The 24506-nt window shown below is 36.3% G+C and overlaps 1 protein-coding gene across 6 annotated transcripts in view; it reads left to right on the top strand.

Moving 5' to 3' along the window:
• Window positions 1-24506, top strand: part of CHL1 (cell adhesion molecule L1 like) — a 229783-nt gene that overhangs the window by 191035 nt on the left and 14242 nt on the right. For all 6 annotated transcript variants that reach the window (XM_081319702.1, XM_081319701.1, XM_081319704.1 and 3 more), the window contains 9 exons: window positions 2013-2137; window positions 10536-10637; window positions 10863-11060; window positions 13674-13744; window positions 15206-15425; window positions 16931-17046; window positions 17332-17536; window positions 19850-19972; window positions 21653-21832. In XM_081319702.1, the coding sequence (XP_081175828.1) occupies window positions 2013-2137; window positions 10536-10637; window positions 10863-11060; window positions 13674-13744; window positions 15206-15425; window positions 16931-17046; window positions 17332-17536; window positions 19850-19972; window positions 21653-21832 (1340 nt within the window). The remainder of the gene's footprint in view (window positions 1-2012; window positions 2138-10535; window positions 10638-10862; window positions 11061-13673; window positions 13745-15205; window positions 15426-16930; window positions 17047-17331; window positions 17537-19849; window positions 19973-21652; window positions 21833-24506) is intronic.

The following is a 24506-nucleotide window of genomic DNA, read 5'->3' as shown; positions in this document are numbered from 1 at the left end:
ATTTGTTGCAAATCATGCATGAGCTCACACATTTTGCATATGTGAAACCATCGCAACATCATCACAGTACTGACATGTTTGTCTCATATTTATCTTTTAAAATGTTGGTATTTACAATATTCAGGAGCTATTTATATTATGATTCAGAAAACTGAATATATTTGTATGGAAAGTGAGAGATCCCATTTATTTTTTGCCAGTACTGTATGAGAATTCTAGAGTATTCCTGCTTGAATATATAGGTTTTCTTCAATTTAATTACGGCAACACAATGCAAAAAAATGTATTTCTCCTTTAATTAGACTGAGTTTGATAGAGGAAAAATCCAGTTATAATTTTTCTCAGTGTTAGGTAACGAGAGGCCTGGGAAAATAACAAAACAAAAAACAAAAACCTACCCACTGAATTGACCCAAAGAAGGTTGGACTGCTTTCAGGATCTTGGATCTGGTTGCATAGAAGACTGTGTGGCCCTTTCAAACCATATTAATTATTTTCAGTTTCCCTAAATGGAGCATTATTTATTTATTTTATCAAGTTTTAAAGTTTCCCATCTCTCTCATAGTGGGATTCTGGATGGGGTACAGATAAAATAGTAAAGCATATAAAATTTGAAATGTAAAAAGGCAACGATGAATACTGCATTCAGTTTGGGTCACCATGATACAAAAAAGATGTTGAGACTCTGGAAGGAGGCAGAGAAGAGCAACAAAGATGATTAGGGGTTGGAAGCTAAAAAAAAATAACTGGAGGAACTGAAAATGTCTAGTCTAGTGAAAAGAAGAATTGGGGTGACGTCATAGCAGTGTTCCAATGTCTAAGGGGTTGCCATCAAGCACCTGAAGGTGCGACAAGAAGCAATGGATGGGAACTAATCAAGGGGAGTGCCAACCTAGAGAAATAAGGAGAAATTTCCTATTTGAGAGAACAATTAACCAATGGAACATCTTGCCTCCAGAAATTGTAGGTGTTCCATCACAGAAGATTTTTAAGAAGAGATTGGACAGTAATTTGTCCAGAATAATATGGGGTCTCTTATTTATTTATTTATTTATTTATTTATTTATTTATTTATTTATTTATTTTATTTAATGGGACTTATATGCCGCCCTATCTCCCGAAGCACTCAGGGCGGCTAACAACAGTAAAATACAAGTAAAAATGCAAATATTAAAAATTAAACTATATCTATAGCCCCAACTACAACCAATAAAACCTTAAAACCATATTAAAAACCCCTTATCCACCTCTTATCCATTCCAACAGTCCAGGTCGGCCTGTTGGAAAAGAAATGTCTTAAGGTCATGACGAAAGGACCAGAGGTCTGGGGTCATCCAGGTGCCCCCACAGAGAAGGCCCTCCCCCTGGGGGTCACCAGCTGACATTGTCTGGCCGACGGCACCCTGAGGAGGCCCTCTCTGTGTGAGTGCACAGGGCAATGGGAAGTCGTTCCTGGCAGCAGACAGTCCTGCAGGCCCTCTTACTTAAGCACAGGGTTAGACAAGGACTTCCAAGGTCCCTTCCAACTCTGTTATTCTGTTAATTAAAAAGCTGTGTGAAAACTAATTAAAGGGCAGGGAGAAAGCTTTCAGGGTGCTGACCAGCCCCACAGCTGCTTGCTCCAATATAAGCCACAGGCAAGGATCAAACATGGTAGAGCCTTGTTTTTACACCTTTCTGAAAGGGCACCGGGGGCCTGCTTGACCTATGTGGGTAGAAAATTAGTTCTTTATTGTAGTTTTACATTATAGTGTATTATTTCTATATTAACATAAGCTGACAATTCTACTTTTTAAAGCTTTTAAATTCTACACACACACACACACACAAACACACACACACACAAGCCTGCATGTACATTGAATTTATCTATAATATGCAAATTAGATGAAAGATGAGCTGCTCCTCAAAAGACTGCTTCACAAGCAAAAACCTGCATATCTAAATGGTTCAGGAAAGTGCAAAATACGTAGTTCTAGTGTATAGATGTGCCATTTGTATTTTCCCTTACAGAATAATTATTAAAAAGGATACATTGGTTATACAAAATGTGGGCCCAGAAGATGAGGGAGTGTACACTTGTGAAGGAACTACGTTGCTGGATAGCGCCACAGATGATTCCCGTGTAATTGTCCTGGGTAAGTGAATTTTGTTCTTCTGTTCACAAACTAATTATTATTGCCAGTTTAAATCCCTTTGGGTTTTGGGGGAAACCTATTCTTAGTGCATCTCTGCAAATTAATGGCTTCAATTCCCAATTTTGGGCCCAATAACAGTGTTAGTTTGGTTCGCTAGAGTGAAATTCCCTAAGTTCTCACATAATCTTCAGATTTTTCCCAATCTCCTTTTTTGACTGGATGTAGAAAATAATGAAGATGTCAAGGTTACATGCATTACATAAATAGAGATATTAAAACACTTTCGTTTTTGAATTTACTGTATTTTCTTAACCAATTTCTAAGTGTAATTTTATCTCTTTAGTCATGTAATTCAAGGCAGTGCACATAATATCCCCATCTGTCAGGTCTCCAGGGTAAACCAGACAATAGGCGTGACTAAATGAGCTAAATCTAATTTTTTGTCAGGCTACATGAACAGAATTTTGAAAATCTGAAAGTACAGACTTCCCCCACCACTTTTTAAAATTGTTTCGACCATTAAAGGTAAAGGTAAAGGTTCCCCCGCACATGCGTGCTAGTCGTTTCTGACTCTAGGGGGCGGTTTTTTCTAAGTTTCTTTGTTTGATGACTCTAGGGGCCTGGTTTTTTCTAAGTTTCTTTGTTTGATGGTTAAGCCATTGGGGGTTCCTGCCTCCCTTGCAGCAGCTCTTCCTCTTGGTGGTATTACACCATCCAAGGCATTTGCCAGAGCCAGGCTGGCTTAGCTTCAGCAAACTGAATCTTCATAATAGAGGCATGACATAATGCTACCAATGGAACTGAGAATTTAAGGAGGTGATTGAGCATGAAGAAAATGTTGCAAATACTTATAACAATTAATAATTGCAAATGCAGCATGGAAACAAATCAAACATCCCTTGCAAATATTTGACAGGAGATAAACAGTGTAAAAATTGATTAAACAGAATGTGTTAAAGGAAATGTATGCCACTAAGTTCAAACCTGACCTCTAGGGAGAAGGAAGATAGAAAAATAATAGCTTAATTAAATATATTAAACAAAGCTGTTTGATTATAATTCCAATAGCTCTATTTAATATTACAGTGACTCAGTATACTGTCACTTAAATTATTTACCTTGAATGTGGATATCCTGGCTTTTCCAGCTGTTAAAACATTGTTCTTTATTAAGTTTGAACACATTTTCAGTTATTTTTATAAAGAGCCTTGTGTAATTTTGATTCATTTGCAGCTGGGTGAAATTAGTCTTTTCCATTTACCTCCCTGGAATTGCATTAAAATCATATTTAGCTGCCAATTTCAACACAGGACCGAACATGCTATATCTATTCTTTTAGCCTTAGCAGAAAACCATGTCTTACTGGGTTTTTTTAAAAGGATCTTGGATGTCTATTTTTAACAATCTTTAATTTATGTAGTGTTCTTCTCTACATCTATTTCACTTCTTTCCTGATATTAGGGTAGTTGCTTTATAAGAATCTGTTTGTGGGTGAGACAAGACATAAAATTTGACCTTTGTTGGGAACTTTTCTAGCTATTACAGCAGAAATATATATTTTTCACCGTTGGAGCAGAAAGAAATATATGCCATACATAAAACATACATCCAAATTACCACTAGAATAGAAATGAATTTTGCTTGAAGCCAATATGGAGCCAGAAAAAAGAAAGCCCCTTATTCTTTAAAACTAGAGGTCTATTTGAAATTATCTCACTCTTTTGGTTCCCAGTGCTCTAAATAGTCTGACAATCCTCAGAAGTGAATTTTCAGAACTGATTCCTACTGTGTTCTGTTTTTGTTGCTGTTTTGTTCTATGGTTCACATTTGCAGCTTTCCAGATAAATTCAGTTGTTTCTACAATATCCAGGGCTTTTTTTCTCATAGAACACTCAGAACGGCGTTCCGGCACCTTTTTTTGCAAAAAAAAAAAAAAAAAGCTTTTGCACAAACTGTGCTGCTATTGGCTTAAGCCTATTGCAGGCTTTGCTCTTTTATGACTCATGGACTTCAACTCCCAGAATTCCTGAGACAGCTATGCTATTGGCTTTTGGAAGCCAATAGGAATTGCTGCTGAGCTTGCCAAATGACCCGGCAGGCAAATGTTGCACAGGCAAGTTGCAGTGAAGGCAGACAGAAAATAGATAGCTGCTCCCCAACTACAACATCTCAACTAGGTAAGTAAGATATTATTTGCAAATAGGATATCCAAGTATGTCTCAAGTAAATTTTCCCTGCATGGAGGGAGTAGTTGTTTGTTTCACTTTGTTTTACTTTTCAAATTGCTGTAGGGAAGAAATGATAATTAGAAAAAGGCAGGAAGTTTTTTTTATTAGGAAGAATTCATTTATCCCATGCTGGATCTTTGGGAGCTTAGTACCACCAGCACAGAACATTTGCTTTTCTGAAACTTCATTCAAATTCAATTCCTGATAGGGGCATTTGAAAAAAAATGTTATTTATTAAATTTATATGCTGACTATCTCACCAGGATGACTATGAAGTCAAGGAGAGGACTTGCAACTTCTCTTTGTAGTTATCCACGTTTCTGCACATTGAGATAATCGGCCATTGTACAAATACAGACCCTATCATGCTTTTATATTTATATGGAACAGATACATTACCTGAAATTTTTGGAATATGTAAAAAATTTGAACCAGCCCAGAAACTCATTTCCCATTGTTTGTGTATATAGAAAGTAAACCCTGAAATGGATTTGGAAAGAGCAAGGACTTTGATTAAATGGAAATGTTGCTAAGCAAAGAACTGTTGAGTTAATTTGCAGCTGTTTCTGCTGTTTTCTTTTTATGTGCTTATGATTTTACATCACATTTAAAAATCAGCCAAATTGAATAGGAATAAGATTGTGACTGAAAGAATACTAATTTTGAAATATAGTAAATATCTTTAACAAGTAACATTAAATTTAGCTTTAGTGTAATTTGCTTGTTTACTGTAGGTAAAACTGGGAATTATATTTCTAAAGCATTAGTTTGGATCATTGGAAAGAAAAAGATTTAATATTTATAATTCAAAAATATAAATATGCAAGAAACATATTTTTAAAGACCTTTGCAGCTTGTTCTTATATATACCCTGCCACAAAGGAATAACTAAAATTATGAAATTTAGAATCTACCAAGCTTCCCTCCCATGGACAGAAGACAATCCATGGGAAATGTGAATCCATAATCCATAGCTTTAGCAGCAATAATAAATCTAATTATGCTATGCATATTTAAGTTAGCCAAACCCTGGAGCAGTGGTAGCACTCTTCTATCACAATGGCAAGCCCTTTAAGTTTATATAGTGTTAATCATAGAAGTGAAGAAATGAGGAAAACTGTGGTTAAAGAAATTGTTTGATCCAATAATAAAATTTCATTGATAATTGATGAGTCAACCACAATAAGCAAAAAAACTACCCTCATAGTATTTGTTCAATGCTGTATCAAAGGTATGGGAATGAATTCACCAGTAAATTTGTTTTTGGACTTGGTAGAACTTGAAAAATGAACAGCAGAAGGAATATTTGATTCCTTACTCCAATGTCTTTACTCTTATGAGATGACAGAAGATTATTTGAAAAAAAATATTTGATTTCTCTGGCATGCGATGGCGCCACTGTGATGATGGGATGTAAAAGTGGAGTGAAAAAATTGCTGTCAGAACGTTTTCCTTCTATTATAGTTTGGCATTGTGCTAATCACAGACTAGAATTATCAGTAGGTGATGCTGCCAAGGAAACTTCAGGAATAAATAGATTCCAATCATTTATTGATAAACTGTATGTCATATACCATGCTTCACCAAAGAATAGCAGAGAGTTGCATTCCTGTGCAGAATTACTGGGGACTGAGCTGCTGAAAATTGGAAGAATTTTAAGTACCCGATGTGTGTCATCTAGTTTGCGTACAGTTTTGACTGTATGGAATAATTTTGAATCCCTTGTGTATCATTTTGAACAAGCAATGCATGATCCTACAAGAGATAAAAATGATAAATGCACTTATGATGGCTTGAAAAGAAAAATAACATCTACAGAATTTTTATTGGACCTAGGATTGATGTGTGACACTCTCCAAGAATTGTCAGATTTAAGTTTGGATCTACAAGACCGCAACATCGACTTGTATAAGGCAAATAAGAAAATAAAAATACTGGTACAAGTTTTTGAAGAAAGAAGACAGAACTTTGCGCCCTATTATAAATGTGCTGTTGCTGCTGTAAGTGATCTTCATTTCGTGGAGTTTTACTTCACAAAAGAGATTCAAAAAAGGATCCTCCCATTGACCCAAGTATATTTTATACAAAATTGAAAGAGTCAATTTTAAAAAGATTACTTGATAGCAAAGACGATGAGTTGGTGTATTGGTCTCGTGTACTTGATCAAAAACATTGGCCTGAAGATGTTAATACTCAACTGACATTTGGAGAAGTGGAAATTAGAAATTTATCAATCAGACTGCAACTAAATGAAAGAGAAATGATTTGTGGATTCCGTGAATACACTCTCAAAAAGACATATCCAGAAAAACTGTTGCATTTGATAGGGACTCTGAATACCATTCCTATTTCTTCAAGTGAATGTGAATGTGGGTTTTCACAGACGAATCTAATTGCCACCCCAACAAGAGCTTCGTTAAAGACTAAGACAATTTCAGCACTTTTGTTCATCAAACTTGTCGGACCACCTCTGAGACTTTTCGATCCTTCAAAGTATGTTGCTCTGTGGTTACTCAGAGGATGACATTCGGCCATAGATACTAAGAGCAAGGAAAGGAGTCAAGAAGATTTGCCAGACGAGAATTGGACAAAATTTTGGAATTTTCTATGAACATTTGCCTTAAATACAATAAATTAAATGTACTTTAAGAATTGAATATATAATTGTTTAATTATATAAAGAAATATATAAATAAAATTATATAAATAAAAGATTAACAAGATGAGAGTTCTGGCACCTTTTTTTTTTTTAGAAAAACAGCCCTGACAATATCTGTCAATCTTTAAAGCATTGCAGGGGTAGATACAATTACATTCCTTTGATGTAAGGATAAAGAACATCAGATAGTGCTTGCTGACTGAGGGTGAGCTTTTTCCCCCTCTACTCTATTAGGAAACATGAAAAGCTATGGGTACAGCAAATATATCAAAAAGGGCTCCATGATTTGTGCTGCATTTTCTTGTGAAAGACACATGCATGTTGAAAGAGGAAGCAAGACAGATAGCCAGTCTGACGGAGTAATTTTGTCACCTGCAAACATTGGGAATTGTGCTTTTCTGCCACTGAAGGACACCAAACTGAAGATGGGCTAAGTAGCTTGCGACCAAAGTCAAAAATAACAAAAATGCTTCTTTCAACATATATAAAAAAAGAAAAAAGTTAAGGAAATGATTGGTCCATTAGTGGGGGAAAGTGGCAAGAAGGTGACAAGCAACAGGGAGAAAGCAGAACTATTTAACTCGTTTTTTGCATCTGTCTTTACACAAAGGGAAAAAACAGTCCCACCTACCAAAACCAGTGCCATAAAAAACAGAATAGAAACGCAAGTTAAGATAGGCAAAAAAATGGTAAGTGAACAGCTGTCCAGCCTAGATGAGTTCAAATCACCAGGACCAGATGGATTACACCCCAAAGTTCTCAAGGAAGTGGCAGACGTGATCTCAGAACCACTGAACTATATTTTTCAAAGATCCAGGAAACTACAGACCTATCAGCCTGACCTCAATACTTGGGAAGATTCTGGAAAAGATAATCAAACAACAAATCAGTGAACACCTTGATGCAAACAAAGTCGTCACTAAAAGTCAACATGGGTTTGTCAAAAACAGATCATGCCAGACAAATCTTATTACATTCTTTGACCAAGTGACAAAATTAGTGGTCCAGAGGAATGCTGTAGATATAATTTACTTGGACTTCAATAAGGCATTTGATAAAGTAGATCACAACCTTCTACTTGATAAGATAGAAAAATGTGGGTTAGATAGCATCACCACCAGATGGATTCATCGCTGGCTGACAGGCCATACTCAGCATGTGGTTCTCAATGGAACTGCATCTACCTGGAAGGAAGTGTGTAGTGGGGTGCCCCAAGGCTCTGTTCTGGGCCCAGTGCTCTTCAATATCTTCATTAACGATTTGGATGAGGGGATAGATGGGGAAGTCATCAAATTTGCAGAGGACACCAAGCTGGCAGGAATAGCCAATACTCCAGAAGATAGGCTTAAAATACAGGAGGATCTGAACAGACTCGAACACTGGGCGCTATCTAACTAAATGAAATTCAATGGTGAAAAAAGTAAGGTTCTACATTTAGGCAGGAAAAATCAAATGCACAGGTATAGTATAGGTGATACCTTGCTCAATAGTAGCAACTGTGAGAGAGATCTCGGAGTCCTATTGGACAATCACTTAAATATGAGTCAGCAGTGTGCTGCAGCTGCCAAAAAAGCCTACACAGTGCTAGGCTGCATTAACAGAGGGATAGAATCAAGATTGTGTGAAGTACTAATACCACTTTACAATGCTTTGGTAAGGCCACACCTAGAATATTGCATCCAGTTTTGGTCACCACGATGTAAAAATGATGTCGAGACTCTAGAAACAGTACAGAGAAGAACAACAAAGATGACTGGGGTACTGGAGGCTAAAACATATAGGGAACGGTTGCTGGAATTGGGTATGTGTAGTTTAATGAAGAGAAGGGTGAGGGGGTGACATGATAGCAGTGTTCCAATATCTCAGGGGCTTCCACAAAGAAGAGGGAGTCAAGCTATTCTCCAAAGCACCTGAAAGCAGGAGACGAAGCAACGGATGGAAACTAGTCAAGGAGAGAAGCAAGCTAGAACTAAGCAGAAATTTCCTGAGTTAGAACAACTAACCAGTGGAACAACCTGCCTCCAGAAGTGGTGAATGCTCCAACACTGGAGGTTTTTAAGAAGAGACTGGACAGCCATTTGCCTGAAATGGTATAGGGTTTCCTGCCTGAGCAGGGAGTTGGACTAGATGACCTCCAAGGTCCCTTCCAACTTCTTCTTCTTCTTCTTCTTCTTCTTCTTCTTCTTCTTCTTCTTCTTCTTCTTCTTCTTCTTCTTCTTCTTCTTCTTCTTCTTCTTCTTCTTATTATTATTATTATTATTATTATTATTATTATTATTATTATTATTATTATTATTATTATTATTCTGATGGCTTCTGTGGTTTCTTCTTAAAAACAGATGTAGCCACTGCTTTAAAGCACAGTTGAGTTTGAGGAGGTAGCTTCTCTTAGATTCTTAAGATGAACTTGTGAAGCCCTTTTGAAGTTTATTCTAAATCGAAAAGCCAGGGCTTCAGCTAGTAATAAAGAGGGACCAAGTGACAGTAATTGTGAACAACCTTAGTGCTTTACCACTGATAGTAAAGAACAGCTTTTGTACTTGAATCAAAGAAGCAACTTCCATGAAGTTTGACAGATAGCATTATATAAGCCCAAGTTATTCCACTGTGTGGGATCATTCTTCTTTTTTCTTGTAGGGACTGTTGCTGAGAGCTACCGATTCATTTATTTTATACACAGTAGGCTAACTGATCAGTTTTAAAGACATAACATATATTTACAGTAGATGTTCCAAATGCCACCCTCCCACACATACACACAAAGCAACAGCTGAGGGATGTTAGAGGTTTTCTAACTCATCCCCACTTGTTCCAGGATTGAATTCCTTCTAGCCATTTCATCTGTCCTGGGTCCTTTGCTGCTCTTTTTTGGCCTTGCAATGCTTGATCCTACCTCCATTTGTTTACTTGGTAATTTCTTGACTGGTGAGGCATATAGGCTCTGTGCCCTTCATTGGGCAAATCTCCTTTGCACCCCAAAGTTGATCCTATTTTTGGTTAGCTGTAGTTAATGGAACCCCAGCTGGGCAAAGTCAGTCAGCAAAACAGGACTGCTGAGATATAACTATTTTTAGATAGCTTCAATCAAGTAAATCTAGGTGTTTTAGACTTTTATCTCTTTACTTTCATTTCTTCCTTGGGAACACAAGCCCTCCTACTTCTGAAGCCTCTGTTCCGCTGTCTCTATCAAGTCTAACAGCATACAGCCTAAACCTAACTCTGATCATGCTATTTTGAATCATAGGGCCGGACGGGACCTTGGGAGTCTTCTAAGTACCCTGATTTCTTCTGATTCTTAAAGATAAGCTAGTTATAGGCCCACGAAACCAGGAGTTAAGTTCTTTACTTTTATCAGCTGTGTCAGATTTTAATTTCTTGAATTGTTTCTCAACTTTAATGCAACCTTCTGGGTTGCACAGAACTTTGTTGATAAATATAATTATGGTTTGCTGAGCTTAAAATTGCCTACTGTGGTTAAAAGTCATTCTTGCATTTCTTTCCTATTTTTTAGATGTCCCTGACCCACCAGGGGACCTCCGACTCTCCGAAAAACAGGCGAGAAATATTAGATTATCTTGGAGCCCTGGAAGCGTTAACAATAGCCCAATTAATGGTAAGAAGGATTCTTCTGCCACAGTCTGGCTTTTATGAAGCGACAGTAAATAATTAGCCTTGAATTAGCCATATATTCTAAATGAAAGCACCGCCAAATTAATTTATTGTTGAAGGTCTTTGTTGCTAATCATCTTTTTCGGTACTCATCTGCCTGGTTCCAAGGTGGTTTGCTTCTTTAATTCACAGGCTTTGCTTATTGCATTTCCCCCCCCCTCCTTTCTAGAGTCCATTGTGGAATTTGAAGAAAACCGATGGGAGCCCGGAAAGTGGCAGGAATTAATTAGGCTTCTAGAAAACGACACTACGGTTGTTTTACCACTGATCCCTTATATAAATTACCAGTTCCGTGTTATATCTGTCAATGCAGTTGGGAAAAGTAAGCCCAGCGAACCATCAGAACGATATGAGACACCTCCAGCTGGTATGTATTGTTAATTGCTTTGTACATAATTATAATGCAAACGGTGAAGAAGATATACTGATGTGCAATGCACCTAATATATTATCGGAGTGGTTATTTTGCATTTGACAATTTGGTCTTTTGGTGAGGAAAGAAGCTAAATTCTCAGTGGGTGCGCCAACCCTCTGGAACTGCTTGCCTACCGAAATCCGGATGGCCCCCGACCTTCGCACCTTCCGGCGTGACTTAAAAACTTACCTGTTCCAGCAGTCCGGCCTGGCCTGATAGCTCTTGGGGTTTCATTTGTTTTTACTATTGTTTTTACTATTGTTTAACTGTATACCTACCTTGCTCTGTACACCGCCCCGAGTCCCTCGGGAGAAGGGTGGTATATAAAAACAAATAAATAAATAAATAAAAATAAAAATAAATAAAAAATAAATACACAACAGAAGATTATAAATGCTTTGGTTTGTTTGTTTTTGAACCTTTTTTTTTACTTCCTTGTGTATTCTCTTAATTATGAATTGAGGGTTGAATGTGTTTGATTTTTTTTTTAAAAAAAAATTCTGGTTGTCATTCTTGGAAAAAGTTATAATTGAGCTGGAAAAGAGAGATCACACAAGTAAGTACAAATGAAAGACTAGTCCTTCCTGGATGATCTAAGGAAGGATGTCATATAACAGGGGTCCCCATCTTGGCAACTTTAAGACTTGTGGACTTCAACACCCAGAAAAATAAATAAATAAATAAATAAATAAATAAATAAATAAATAAATAAATAAATAAATAAATAAATAAATAAATAAATTCTGGGAGTTGAAGTCCACAAGTCTTAAAGTTGCCAAGGTTGGAGACCCCTATCATATAAAACATAATTTAACTAAAAAGTAGTAGGAAACATTTTATAGACTAAATGTTTATGTTGATTCTCAGTCATTTAGGTTATGATTGTCCCAGAGGTGCTTTTTCAAGAGGCGACTGGACTGTCTTTGTTTTTCCTTGAAGACCTTCAGCTTCTCATCCAAAAAGCTTCAGTCAGAACTGAAGAAGCTTCTTGGATGAGAAGTGAAACGACTTGCTCGTTGAAAATGCACTTTTGAGATCTTTTAGACTACATATCCAGCCACAGTAAATTTGTTACAATTTTTAAAGTTTAAAGAAAGACATATAATTTAGAAAGTAAGTGAGTCTCTTCTTTCTGGAAAAAAAGATAATTCCTAGGTAGACTTAATTATTGCTACTGTTCATACTGCTATGAATCTGAAGAAGCAAACCGTACTAAAAATTCATTTCCATTAGGACTGTGACATAATTTATTTTAATCTCCACTGGATACTCTTGGTTTTTTTATGCACAAAAAATTCTAATGAAACAAACAAAAAACTGTTTTACTTTTCTTTACGTTTCCATGAACTGATCTGCTTTGAAGGGGTCCTAGGGTGTTATGAATAGAATTCCAATTAACTTGAACTTCCTGCAAGATTTAATGTGATTTATTTCAAATTCAATCCCACCTTTCTTTATACCCGCATGATTTTTGAATAGGACTTATCAAAACATAAATATTTTTTTTATTAAATGATTAGTCTCTGACAAATTTCTGTTCACAACCAATTTTTCTTGGTATAACAGGAAATAATTGGTTGCTGAAACAAATGTTTTGAATGACTTATCGATTTATATTCCCCTGATAATTGTTAATGTTGTTTTTGTATTTCCCTAGCTTTCCAGTTCCAGGCCTTATATTAATGATATACTTTCTGTTTTTCCAATGCCACTGAGCCATCTCTTTAAAATAATTCCATTAACATCTGCTGCTTTGTGAAAATTACTTTTTCATTCTAATCCTATCATTTTAATGAAAATGGCTAAATCCAATATTATTTGTATGGTGGTGTTTTTTTCTTTCCTCTGCCCTTTTCAGAATTTTGTGAGATGATTTTCAAGTATAAATGACAGACACATACAAAACATGTATTGTATTGTATGTATGTATGTATGTATGTATGTATGTATGTATGTGTATATTGAGGGAAGGTTGACCAGCAAACATGTTGGAAAACTCACTTGCAGAAGTATCTATTCTAGAAAAAGAAAGTTCAAATATAACTGTTAGAAGAAAAGCAAATTAGTACAGATGTTAATATTGAAGGTTTAGAAATTGTAATTTACAAACTGATTTCCTGAAGAATGAATCTCTCTTTAGCTGTATCATATCTTTCTCTCTATCATCTCACTTTCTCTCTCTCTCTCTTAGTATTTTAAAATTGCCAGTATTTTAAAGACAAGTAATTTTAGTTATTAATTTTTCTCTTAGCCCTGTCCAGTTCTGAACATGGAATGCTTGTTTTCCACAAACATTTTTTTTTTAAGATGAGGGAAGGGACTCTTCAAGATTAGTTTTAACTAGAGTTGTCAAATCAATTATGATGCATCATAAAGACCATAAATAAAACATGAACATATAGTTGAGCTTTATGTAGGATTTTAATCTTCATTTAAAGATTAAAAAAATATTTAAATTTAAATTTAAAGGTTAAAAAAAATCTAAAATATTGTACTGCTCTTGCATATGTTTGTAATAGAGAGATTAAATAAAAATTGCTTAATTTAATTATTCTTGCACTGCAGCTCCAGATAAGAACCCAGAAAACATTAGAATTGAAGCTTCCAAACCACATGAGATGAACATGACATGGGAGGTAACAATTTTATATAAATGTTATTGAGCTTTTTGTTACGATATGTCACCCAACTTTTAAATAAGCTCCAGTGCACAAAATGGGATAACATTTGACTGAATATATAAGTCATGGTTAAAGAAAATGCTTTGAAACTGCATTGGTAGAGTAGTGAGGGTAAATGATGAAATTGTCACATTTTAAATTCATGCTAAACTTCCACCTTGCCTTTTCTTTGTTATTATTTTCTGGCCAACAATTATAAATTGTAAATTTCTCTTAAAAATAATCTGGAGGTCACTAAGAATAAATGAAACTTATATTTATTTGATCAAAATACTGCTGCTTTGGATTTTCTCTTCCCCCAATAATAATTTTACGGAAAGCCTCATTAAATATAACAATTCCTGGCTGAAAATTTAGAAAGAAAAGTCATAATATAGTGCTGTGTGCATCATTAGTATGGTTCCTGAACTGTCCTGCCAGTCAGATACATGCCTTCTAGCCTATGAATTGAAAAACTAGGTTAACTATTTTGCATTTATTCTCTTAGTTTGGTATTTTCCTGAATTTCCTGTGAATGAAGTCACAGTACTGGTTATTCAGACAAAGTTCCCAAAAGTCTTTAAAAGCCTGGATTTAGTCTCAGGCCTAGGGTTATTGTGCTGGGGGAGGAGAGGCTGGCATGCCTTATTTAAATGCCTACTGTCTTGTTTCATTCTGCTTGTGTTTTTAATTATTTAAATTAGTGTTATATTTTATAAGCCACCCAGAATTCACTATATTAAATAAGAATAATAATGCTATAATTGAACTTTGCCATTTATTGAGTAAGCCAAAAAACACTAGTAGGCTTTGGATAGTGAGATGGGCATGATACAGATAAATGAATACATTTGCCTTGTTACAGTATCCCTTTTCCAATTTCACTTTTGGAAGAATTTAGGAAAGTGAGAAGTTAATTACATTTCATTCTTTGATATGTAGAAAGATAGCATTATAGATTTTTCAAGATTTAAAGGTGTCCATAGGTGTCTGGACAATTTCAAAATGGTGATTGCAACCAGGTGATTTAAACTGTGCTCCTTTTTGCATATGTCCATTAAGTATATCATGCATTTTAAAAAGATGAGCTTTCATTCCTTAATTACCCTCCTGTTTTGACATCATTAACTACACTGCAGATAACCTATTTACAGTCAGTTTTGTTATATAAATTAAGGTTTCTTCCTTGAAGAATAAATAGTGCTGTTGATGGTGTTGGTGTTGCAACATTTGATTCATTTTAACAGAATAATGAAGTTTGGAAAGGACCTTGGAGGTATTCTCATACAACCTCCTTCTCAATCAGGAAGTCCTATACCATTTCAGACAAGTGGCTTTCCAGTCTCTTCTTAATACACTCCAGTGTTGGAGCACCCACAACTTCTGGAGGCAAGTCATCACACTGATTAATTGTTCTAATTTTGACTTCATTTGCAGCCATTAAAGCCCATGGAGCATAACGGACCTGGTCTGGAATACAAAGTGAACTGGAAACAGCAGGATACCAATGAATGGGAAGAAGAAACAGTGCAAAAACATTTCCTAGTATTGCAGAACACCCCTACGTTTGTGCCTTATGATATCAAAGTCCAGGCAGTGAACAAGTATGGATCTGGCCCTGAACCTAATATAATTACTGGATATTCAAGTGAGGACAGTAAGTAATGGGAGATACAAAAAATCACCTATATATGTTTTTTTTTTCAAATTCAAAGGTACTGAAAGGTGATCTGACTGGTGGAAATTATATTATGGATAAACATTCCTCTATAGAACATTATCACAGATCAGTGCTCTGATAATATTAGTAACCTTGGGAGTTGATTGAAATCCTGCATTTTTCTGGGTTTATCATCAGAATTGCCAGACATAACAAGAGACCTGATGTGTCAGGAAACAGGGCCATCTAATGAGGTACTCTGGGTCTATCTATGGATATTCTCAGCCATCCAGTTCATGACTGTCCCAAAGGTGGTTTTTCAAGAGGCAACTGAAATTTCTTGTTTTTCTCTGAAGAAGCTTCTGGACTGGACTGGACTGGACTGGACTGGACTGGACTGGGGTGGGATGGGATGGGATGACTCATAGTGGCCAGATGGGCATGGCTGAGTAGGCATGGCTGGGTGGTCACAGCCGGGTCACTGAGACTAATTGGGCATGGCTGTCTGGGCGTGGCTGACTCAATATGGTTGGCTCGACACCACTTACTTGGCATGGGTGACTCTGAAGGAGCAAAGTCAAACTTCTGCTGCCTTGACAGATCTTTGGAAAGCAAGAAGAGGAGGAAGGGGAGCAGAGCTCCCTGGTCCTGCATGAGGGAGGCTGGCCCTTCTCTTAAGGGAATCCACATTTCCAAGTGTGCATGGTAAGGATTTGAGACTTTTATCCACATCTGAGCTGGCAAACTGCCAGTCATGCCTGGGTTTGGGATTCCTCTGTGGATAAAAATGCCATGGTTCCGATAGATGAAACCATTTAAAAGAACTTCAAGGCAGAGACTTCTTCCTTAAAGAACATTTTATTTAGGAAACTTAAGTATTGACACTTACACAGGTGAACCCAAGACTGAAAACCCCTCCCTCAGGATACAAAGTAACAAGTTTCAATTTCCACCCCAAATTGCTGTCATAAATCACATTCACCAATTATCTCAAAACGCGGGCTCTCCTCCTAGCTTTTCAGCCCGCCAAAACCCTTATCAGGACTGACCTTGATTCTCACACAGAATCAGTCCCAGCTTAGTGCATCTAGCTCTAATACATGCCCGTAGATTAAGGCTTAGGCTAGATGTTATCAGATATATTGCGCTACTATTATCGGCATATGATTATATGTGTGGCTTTTCATTATACTGCCCCATCATTTTAAATCCAGGTTATCAAATGGCTGTCACAGGCCTAAATCTAAACCCAGAGGAGTCTCTGCTCTGTTTATTAATGTGTTAATGAAGTGTGGGGAAGATACCATATCTGTCATTTCAGAATTGCCTGGAGCAGTCTGAAATTCTAGTCCATTAACTCTCATTCACTTCCAAAGGAGATCCTCTGAGATTGAGGATGATTGAATGTTATGCTAAACTTACAATTCAGGTAAGCACAAAGGAAAAACCTACTACTGTCTGCTGAATAGAGGATATATATAAATGTTGTCTTCTGTGTTCAGTTCCAGAAGCAGCTCCTTCAAATGTAATTGTTCAAGTCATCAATAGCAGTCTGGCGAAAGTCATCTGGTCCACCATTCCAAAAGATCGGGTCCGTGGACACCTTAGAGGATATAAGGTGGATATTGTTCTCCCTGTGCTTTCCCACAGTTTACCTCAACCCCTTATCAATATGCTTTTGAAGAGTGCTTGGGTTTGAACATCAGTTTAAACAGATCGGTATAAGAACTAGATGATGCATTTCTACAAAATGCAAGCCTATTTATCTAATTTTAACCTTTGGCTATGTTATGCATTTGTGTGTTTGTGTGTGTGACTCTCTCTGCGCATGCATTTTGGTGATTTAGTGGTGTGAATGCTGTCAAAGAGTCACATCTGCTCTCTGCAAATATCTCTTCTGCAGGTCAACTGGTGGAAAATCCGAAACCGTCTGGATGAAAAAAATCATCACCCAGAGAAACACTCCTTGACATTTAAAGCAGACCGAAATGATGGAATGATTCCTGGTTTAGAGCCTTTTAGTATTTACCACTTAACCGTCTTGGCTTTTAATTCCAAAGGAAATGGACCCGAAAGCATTGCATATGAATTCCGAACCCCAGAGGGAGGTAAAATTGGAAAAAAGGGAGTGGGGGGGAATAAAAAAGGAAAGAATAGCTAACTTTTGTAACTGCATTTTTCCCTTTGCAACTGACCTGGTTGTGTGTCACTGTCTCCTTATCTGGGCATTCTCACAGTTGGAGATATCAAATTAATATATGACTTTTAAAAGGGAGTTTTTATTGTTGGTCACTGCAATTATATATTCATTATGCATACTAGAGTTATTATTGTGCTTGATAAAAGTGTATTGTTTATTATTCTTCCTTGGAATTTTCTAAGAACCTAATGGATTCATATCAATTATTTATTTTATTTATTTATTTTAATTCCATTTATATCCCGCCCTTCTCCGAAGACTCAGGGCGGCTTACAAGCTTAGAAACTAAGCATTAAGAAAACCAAGATCATGGCATCTGGCCCTCTCAATTCCTGGCAAATAGATGGGGAAGAAATGGAGGTAGTGACAGATTTTATTTTCCTGGGCTCCAAGATTACCGCAGACGGGGATTGCAGCCAAGAAATTAAAAGAAGCTTGCTCCTGGGTAGGAAAGCCATGGCAAATCTAGACAGCACACTAAAAAGCAGAGACATCACCCTGCCAACAAAAGTGTGTATAGTCAAGGCTATGGTCTTCCCAGTTGCAATGTATGGCTGTGAAAGTTGTACCACAAGAAAGGCTGAGCGCCAAAGAATTGAAGCCTTTCAACTATGGTGCTGGAGAAGACTCCTGCAAGTCCCTTGGACTGCAAGGCGATCAAACCAGTCAGTCCTAGAGGAGATCAACCCTGACTGCTCTTTAGAAGGCCAGATCCTGAAGTTGAAACTCAAAAACTTTGAGAAGGAAGGACTCACTGGAGAAGAGCCTAATGCTGGGAAAGGTTGAGGGCAATAGAAGAAGGGGACGACAGAGAATGAGGTGGCTGGATGGAGTCACTGAAGCAGTAGGCGTGAGCCTAAATGGACTCCAGAAGATGGTAGAGGACAGGAAGGCCTGGAGGAACATTGTCCATGGGGTTGTGATGGGTCGGACATGACTTCACAACTAACAACAACAACATCAATTAGAAATTGTATAAGATCTCTAATGAGTTACAAAAACTGTCAATAGAGTCACATGTTCATTGTTATGAAGGAAGGCCCCCCTCCCCAGATTAAAATATTCTTTATTTTTAATATTAAAAAAGAGGTGGGATAGAATATTTCTCCTAAAAGACAAATGGAGAAATAATCTTAACAATGGCAGAAAGCAGCCCTACTCTTCTTGCTATAAGAAAAAATTCTCAAGCAAAAAGGCCAGTTATTAGAAGATTTTGAATGGATATTCAGAAAGACTGAGCCAATCTATTCATAAACAAAACACCTTCAGGCCTCACAGCTGATGGGATTAAGAATTTACATTTCCCCCACCCAAGTTCTAAGGACAGGACATAACCTTTAGAACATAATAGGATTAACCCACCACCATTGACACAAGTCTCACTACATTGCACAACCCCCTGGAGCATCTCAATCAGAAGGTATAAAAACCCACCCACTCTCAACTCTTTTGTCAGCTGTCCCAGAACTGCATGCCATTGCTGGTTCTGCTCATCAATATACAATAACCTTCTTTCCTAAGCAGCCTCCATTTTATTTTCAGCATCTTAGCCTCCATTTTATTTCTAGCATCTTACTCTCAGCTTGGAACTGGAGCAGATTTTTCTTTCAAGAGTTAGAAGTAAGGAGGTACTACTAAAAGCATATGCCATGATTTTTTGCAATTTTTAAAATATCTTTAATACAGCACACATTCCTTCTCAAGTGCAGATTCAAGAGCCCACAAACCCATGCTGACTAATGGCCGGAGATAGGAAGAATGACTAACTTGATTTCAAATAGAAGAAGAATTGGGGAAAGAGAAAGTACAAATCTCTCATGTTTTCTCCATTTCTTAGATTTCCCCAAAACTATATACATTCTATAAAAATGGTGAATGAAATCATCTGATAAAATAGTATTTATCTTTCCAAAGCTGAATACTTAGCTAACTTTCAAACAGAGGGTAGTATATCCAAAATGTTCCAAGGTAGTTCAATTCGAATTTTAAGAACCTGAAAAACTTCATGTTCATTTTACTTAACCAATAAGATTTTGAAAAGTTGCCTGCATTTTCAACCAAATGTAGAGATGAAATGAGTGACTAATATTTACTTGCTTTGTTTTTTATATTATCTTATTTTATTCTATATCTAGATACATTTCCTATATGGATAAATTTTATAAGAACAAATGAATAAAAGTATATTCATGATCACTTTTTTTACATATATATTTTACAGTCCCAGAAAAACCACACTTTCTAAAAATACTAAATTTTGATAAAGACTCAGTAACATTGTCATGGGGACCACCGAAGAAACCTAATGGATTAATTACTGGATACACATTGCAATACCAAATGAGTAAGTATACAAATATTCTACTTTTGGTTTAGGATTTTTTTTAAAAAAAACACATTTATTTAAGGCAGATCATTCTTAACTGAGAGGAATGCGGTGGCTCAGTGGGTTAGGACACTGAGCTTGTCGAACACAAGGTCAGCAGTTTGACGGGTCGAATCCAGAGTGAGCACCTGTTACTCATCCCAGCTTCTGCCAACCTAGCAGTTCGAAAGCACGTAAAAATGCAAGTAGAAAAATAGGGACCACTACGGTGGGAAGGTAACAGCGTTCCGTGTGCCTTTGGCGTCTAATCATGCCAGCCACATGACCACGGAGACGTCTTCAGATAAGCGCTGGCTCTTTGGCTTTGAAACGGAGATGAGCACTGGCCCCTAGAGTTAGAAAGGACTAGCACGCATGTGCGGGGGAACCTTTACCTTTACCTATTCTTAGCTGATGTTGAAATATGAGGGAAAATGTTTCCTTGCTTATTTTTTCAACAGGAAAACCCTTTCTTAGCTATTTTTCTTTTTTTAAAAAAAATACAGAACCCTATATTTTAAATTTTAATTGGGTAGAGTCACAGCAGAGACATTAAGGGGTCCTAACATTCCTGCTATAAATCTTTATTAAAGATTAGCAGACTGACTGAAGTCATGAGTTGAAAATATATATTTTAGCCTCATATAGCTAGGTAGATTTTTACCTTCTTTTGTACTCGATTAAAATTATCTTACTGTATCATCTTTATAGGGTTAATTTTATTAGTCACAAAGAATTTGTCTTTTTCTTCCAAATCCACAATTGACTAATAACAAAGGAAGATGCAAGCAGATAGTTAAAAGTGTGAATTGAGGGAAGAATGATAGAATATAGAGTTGTGTACTAACTATGCTTAGTGTAAACCATATTGTAAAGCAAGTGTTGCAGTACCTTCCAAGAGTTCCCAAAATTACATAATCTCACTAATAATGCTAGAACATAGAGTGACAAATCAAATTAATCTATTTTAATGGAATATAGTTTTACCTCCATGACTGAAAAAATCCATAGATATGCAAATCAGGCAAACACATATTTGATGTGTTTTCCTTTTGTATTTGGTGGTGGAAGTCTATTGAATATAAATTAAAATACAAACAAACTGTGGAGGAACTGTATAGATCATGGTCTTGGATTCTGATTACCTATTATTTTAGGCAAGCATTCCAAGTTCAGTTGTAGAATTGGTTGCTATGAGATGACAGGCAAATAAATAAATAAATAAATAAAGTGTTCAAAGATTTGTATCATGATTTTTAATATTTTTACATGTAAATTTTACTTAGATTTAAGTTCCGCTTACAGCAAAATTTTCACTAGATATTTTATTTCATAGTAATTAAACTGTATAACACAATGTGTTATACACGCACACTATAACACAATGTGTTATACACGCACACACATCACACATATCATATATATATATATATATATATATATATATATATATATATATATATATATATATATATATATATATCACATTACATTACATTACATTATATGATGTGTTGTATTAATTATAACAATTAAATTTTTTAGGTTGTACATTGGTGAAATATAAAGTTGGCATATGAGGTACATTTTTAACAAATAAATTGATTTCTAATGTTGATGTTTGACTAAACAGTATCTGCTCATTCTTATGTTTTTCAGTTAATGAGACTGACAACATTGGGCCTTTGCATGAAATCAGTATTACCAATTCATCCTCATTAAGCTTCCGATTGTCTAACTTAAGCCTCAGCACAAAATATAAGTTCTATGCAAGGGCCTGTACAGTGCAAGGATGTGGAAAACCTATCACAGAGGAAGGAATAACAGTAAACCAAGGCAGTAAGTTAAAAGCAGGGTTCAATGTCTACAAATCTAATCTTAATCGTAACATCTGGGTATTGAACCAAAGGGAAAATTAATCAGGAGGAAAGGGAACAGTGCTTATCATTAAAAGTCTGATACTTAATGCCTCAGAAGGTTGAATATCATTATCTACTAAAACTATTCCTCATCAACCATTTTATCATTTTCTTTTCTCCAAATATACTGTATATTTGCAAAATGGCTTCCTATGATAATGTTGTGAACACATGGATTTATTTTGACTTGCACACTTGTTAATGTAAGTAGTTCAATACCACGAATATTAGGCTGTGCAAAGTTTAAAAGCCATGTTTCAACAAAATGACGAAACACCCCTCAAAGATCCTTCATGCAGTAATGATCTTGTCACTTACATAAGATCCCAGAGAAGCATCCCGTTGTTTCACTATAACTGTGGTATCCTACTACTAAGGTCCAGGTAAGCACCTATATTGCTTCACTGCTTTCTGTTTCAGAGCTACTCTTATATTTTCTGCTTCATGTTAAAGGAGAAGGCTGACAATAGTCTTTTTCAGCAAATACTACAGGAGAGGTCTGAAAGAGCTTTCTCTTGAAGAATTAGCCACAGAGCTTCCAAGGTTGAGAAGTTCTGGTCGGACTTGAATTTTCTGGAAACTGCAGAAAATTTCATACCAAGGATTTTCCAGAATGGGTGGCTCCAGTACAGACTGCAGGAAGTCCCATGGTACACGCTGAAGTTGGCCCACTCAAAATTCCCCCAGCACTCATGGGAATCTTTCAGTCGGTCACTTCTACAGTGGGTTACAAGATGTCCTCCGTGGTCCTCTGTCAACCACTTGAGAACAGTCAATGGCGCAGAGAAGCTCTTTTGGTGACCCTCGGTTATGCCAAATGTTTGCTAGGTGATGAGCAATTGAGGGAAACTAGCAGCATCATGGCACTTTCTTTCTTCCAACCATAGATAGCAGAAAAGAAAATCCAATAGTGTGGAAAAGCTCCTTTGATTCAGGAAGTTTGATTCAGGAAATTAGATTAGGTCATCTCCTTAATTCAGATCACTTCTTTAAGCAAATCTCTGTAACTTTATGCAATCTTACTGAGCCAAAGAATCTTGGTTATAAAGGAGAAAAAGATACCACATAGGTCTATTGTTGTAATAATCAAAAATATAATTATATTTAATTTGACAATATTTGCTGCAACAGAGCATCACTTTTAATATACAAATGGAAGCCCATATTTAATTGCAACTCTTTAAACTATAACATTCAGGGGTTCACTAGATGAAATCATTTAATTTCCAATTAAAGCCCCATTAGCACAATTACATCCATCATTCAGCTGAAATACAATCATATGGATGACTTACAACTCTGTCTCTATAGCTGTAGAACCAACTAGATATTAATTGGTAAAATTAAGTGAGATTGGCACACCAATTTGCCAGACAGAATGAGCTAAATAGAAAATGCCCAAGCTCATCAGTGTGAATAACATACAATAACAGTGTTGAAAGGGAACAGTCAAATATTTTCTTACACTTAATAGGTTATCTTATTAGAATGGGGTTATCTTATTAGAATTCCATTTAAATCAGAAACTGGGACTGTTGGAAGACCCACCAACATTGCTTTAGAGAAGGAAGAATGCCTCTGAAGTTCTGTTGAAAAACACTCTTCCCCCCCCCCCCGTGGAAGATGCAGTTGAATCTTTCAAGCAGAAACAGAATATCAATATTAGCACATCATAACAATGGTTGCTTTTTGGTTTGGCTGATTTCACTGGACTATGATTTGTTTAACAGGGGCCCCTGTTAAATTTCAAAGTAATTGTCACACTCTACTTTGACTTGGTCAGGCCCTATTTGAAATACTGTGTCCAATTATTGACACCACAGCTTTAACAGGCTATTGGCAATGCAGAACAAATTCAGAGTGGGCTACATAAAAGGACTGAAAACCAAGTCATGTGAGGGATGATTAAAGGTACTGAATTTATTTAGCCCTCAAAAGAGAAAATTAAGAGGAAGTGCAATATCTGTCTTCAGACATTTGAGCCGGCAGTTGGTAAGCTCTGTTGGAGAAGTGACTTTGTTTATAAGACCTACTCTTTAACTGAGCATGATGGGTATATATTGTTGTGATATTTTTAAACTCTGTACACCATCCAGAGTCACTGCTGTGAAATGGGTTCAAATATCAGATGGATGGATGGATGGATAGTAGATAGTATATAGATGATAGATTTCCATTTGTTGTATTAAGTTGTTACTCAAAACATTTTGTAATAAAGATGAATCTTAACTGATGTACCTTGGGGAAATAGTAAAATTGTTCATTGTTGGGTTACTTTGTCTCCAAAGTATCATTCATATTTGTAAGGCTCCAAACTCAAGAGAAATCTGGAGTTACAATTTGGTATTTAATGCTTATATTAGTTCTTTGATATAAAAGAAAAATGAAAAAAAAAAGCTCATAGCCTGTTGATTTTATTCTTAGTTCTTACTTTCTGGATATTAAAAATAAAAATTAACCCAACTGCTTGTGGATTTCTTAAGCTAATAAAGGTACTTTAATATGTTCCCTAAAATATTTTGCTACTAATGTATTATGTATCTTCCTTTACTTCTTAAAGTTCTTCATTTTTATCTTTTCAAACTATTCTTGCA

This window comes from Vipera berus (assembly GCF_964194415.1).
Source record: "Vipera berus genome assembly, chromosome: 2".
NCBI lineage: Eukaryota > Metazoa > Chordata > Lepidosauria > Squamata > Viperidae > Vipera > Vipera berus.
This window is presented reverse-complemented; position numbering and strand designations above follow the sequence as displayed.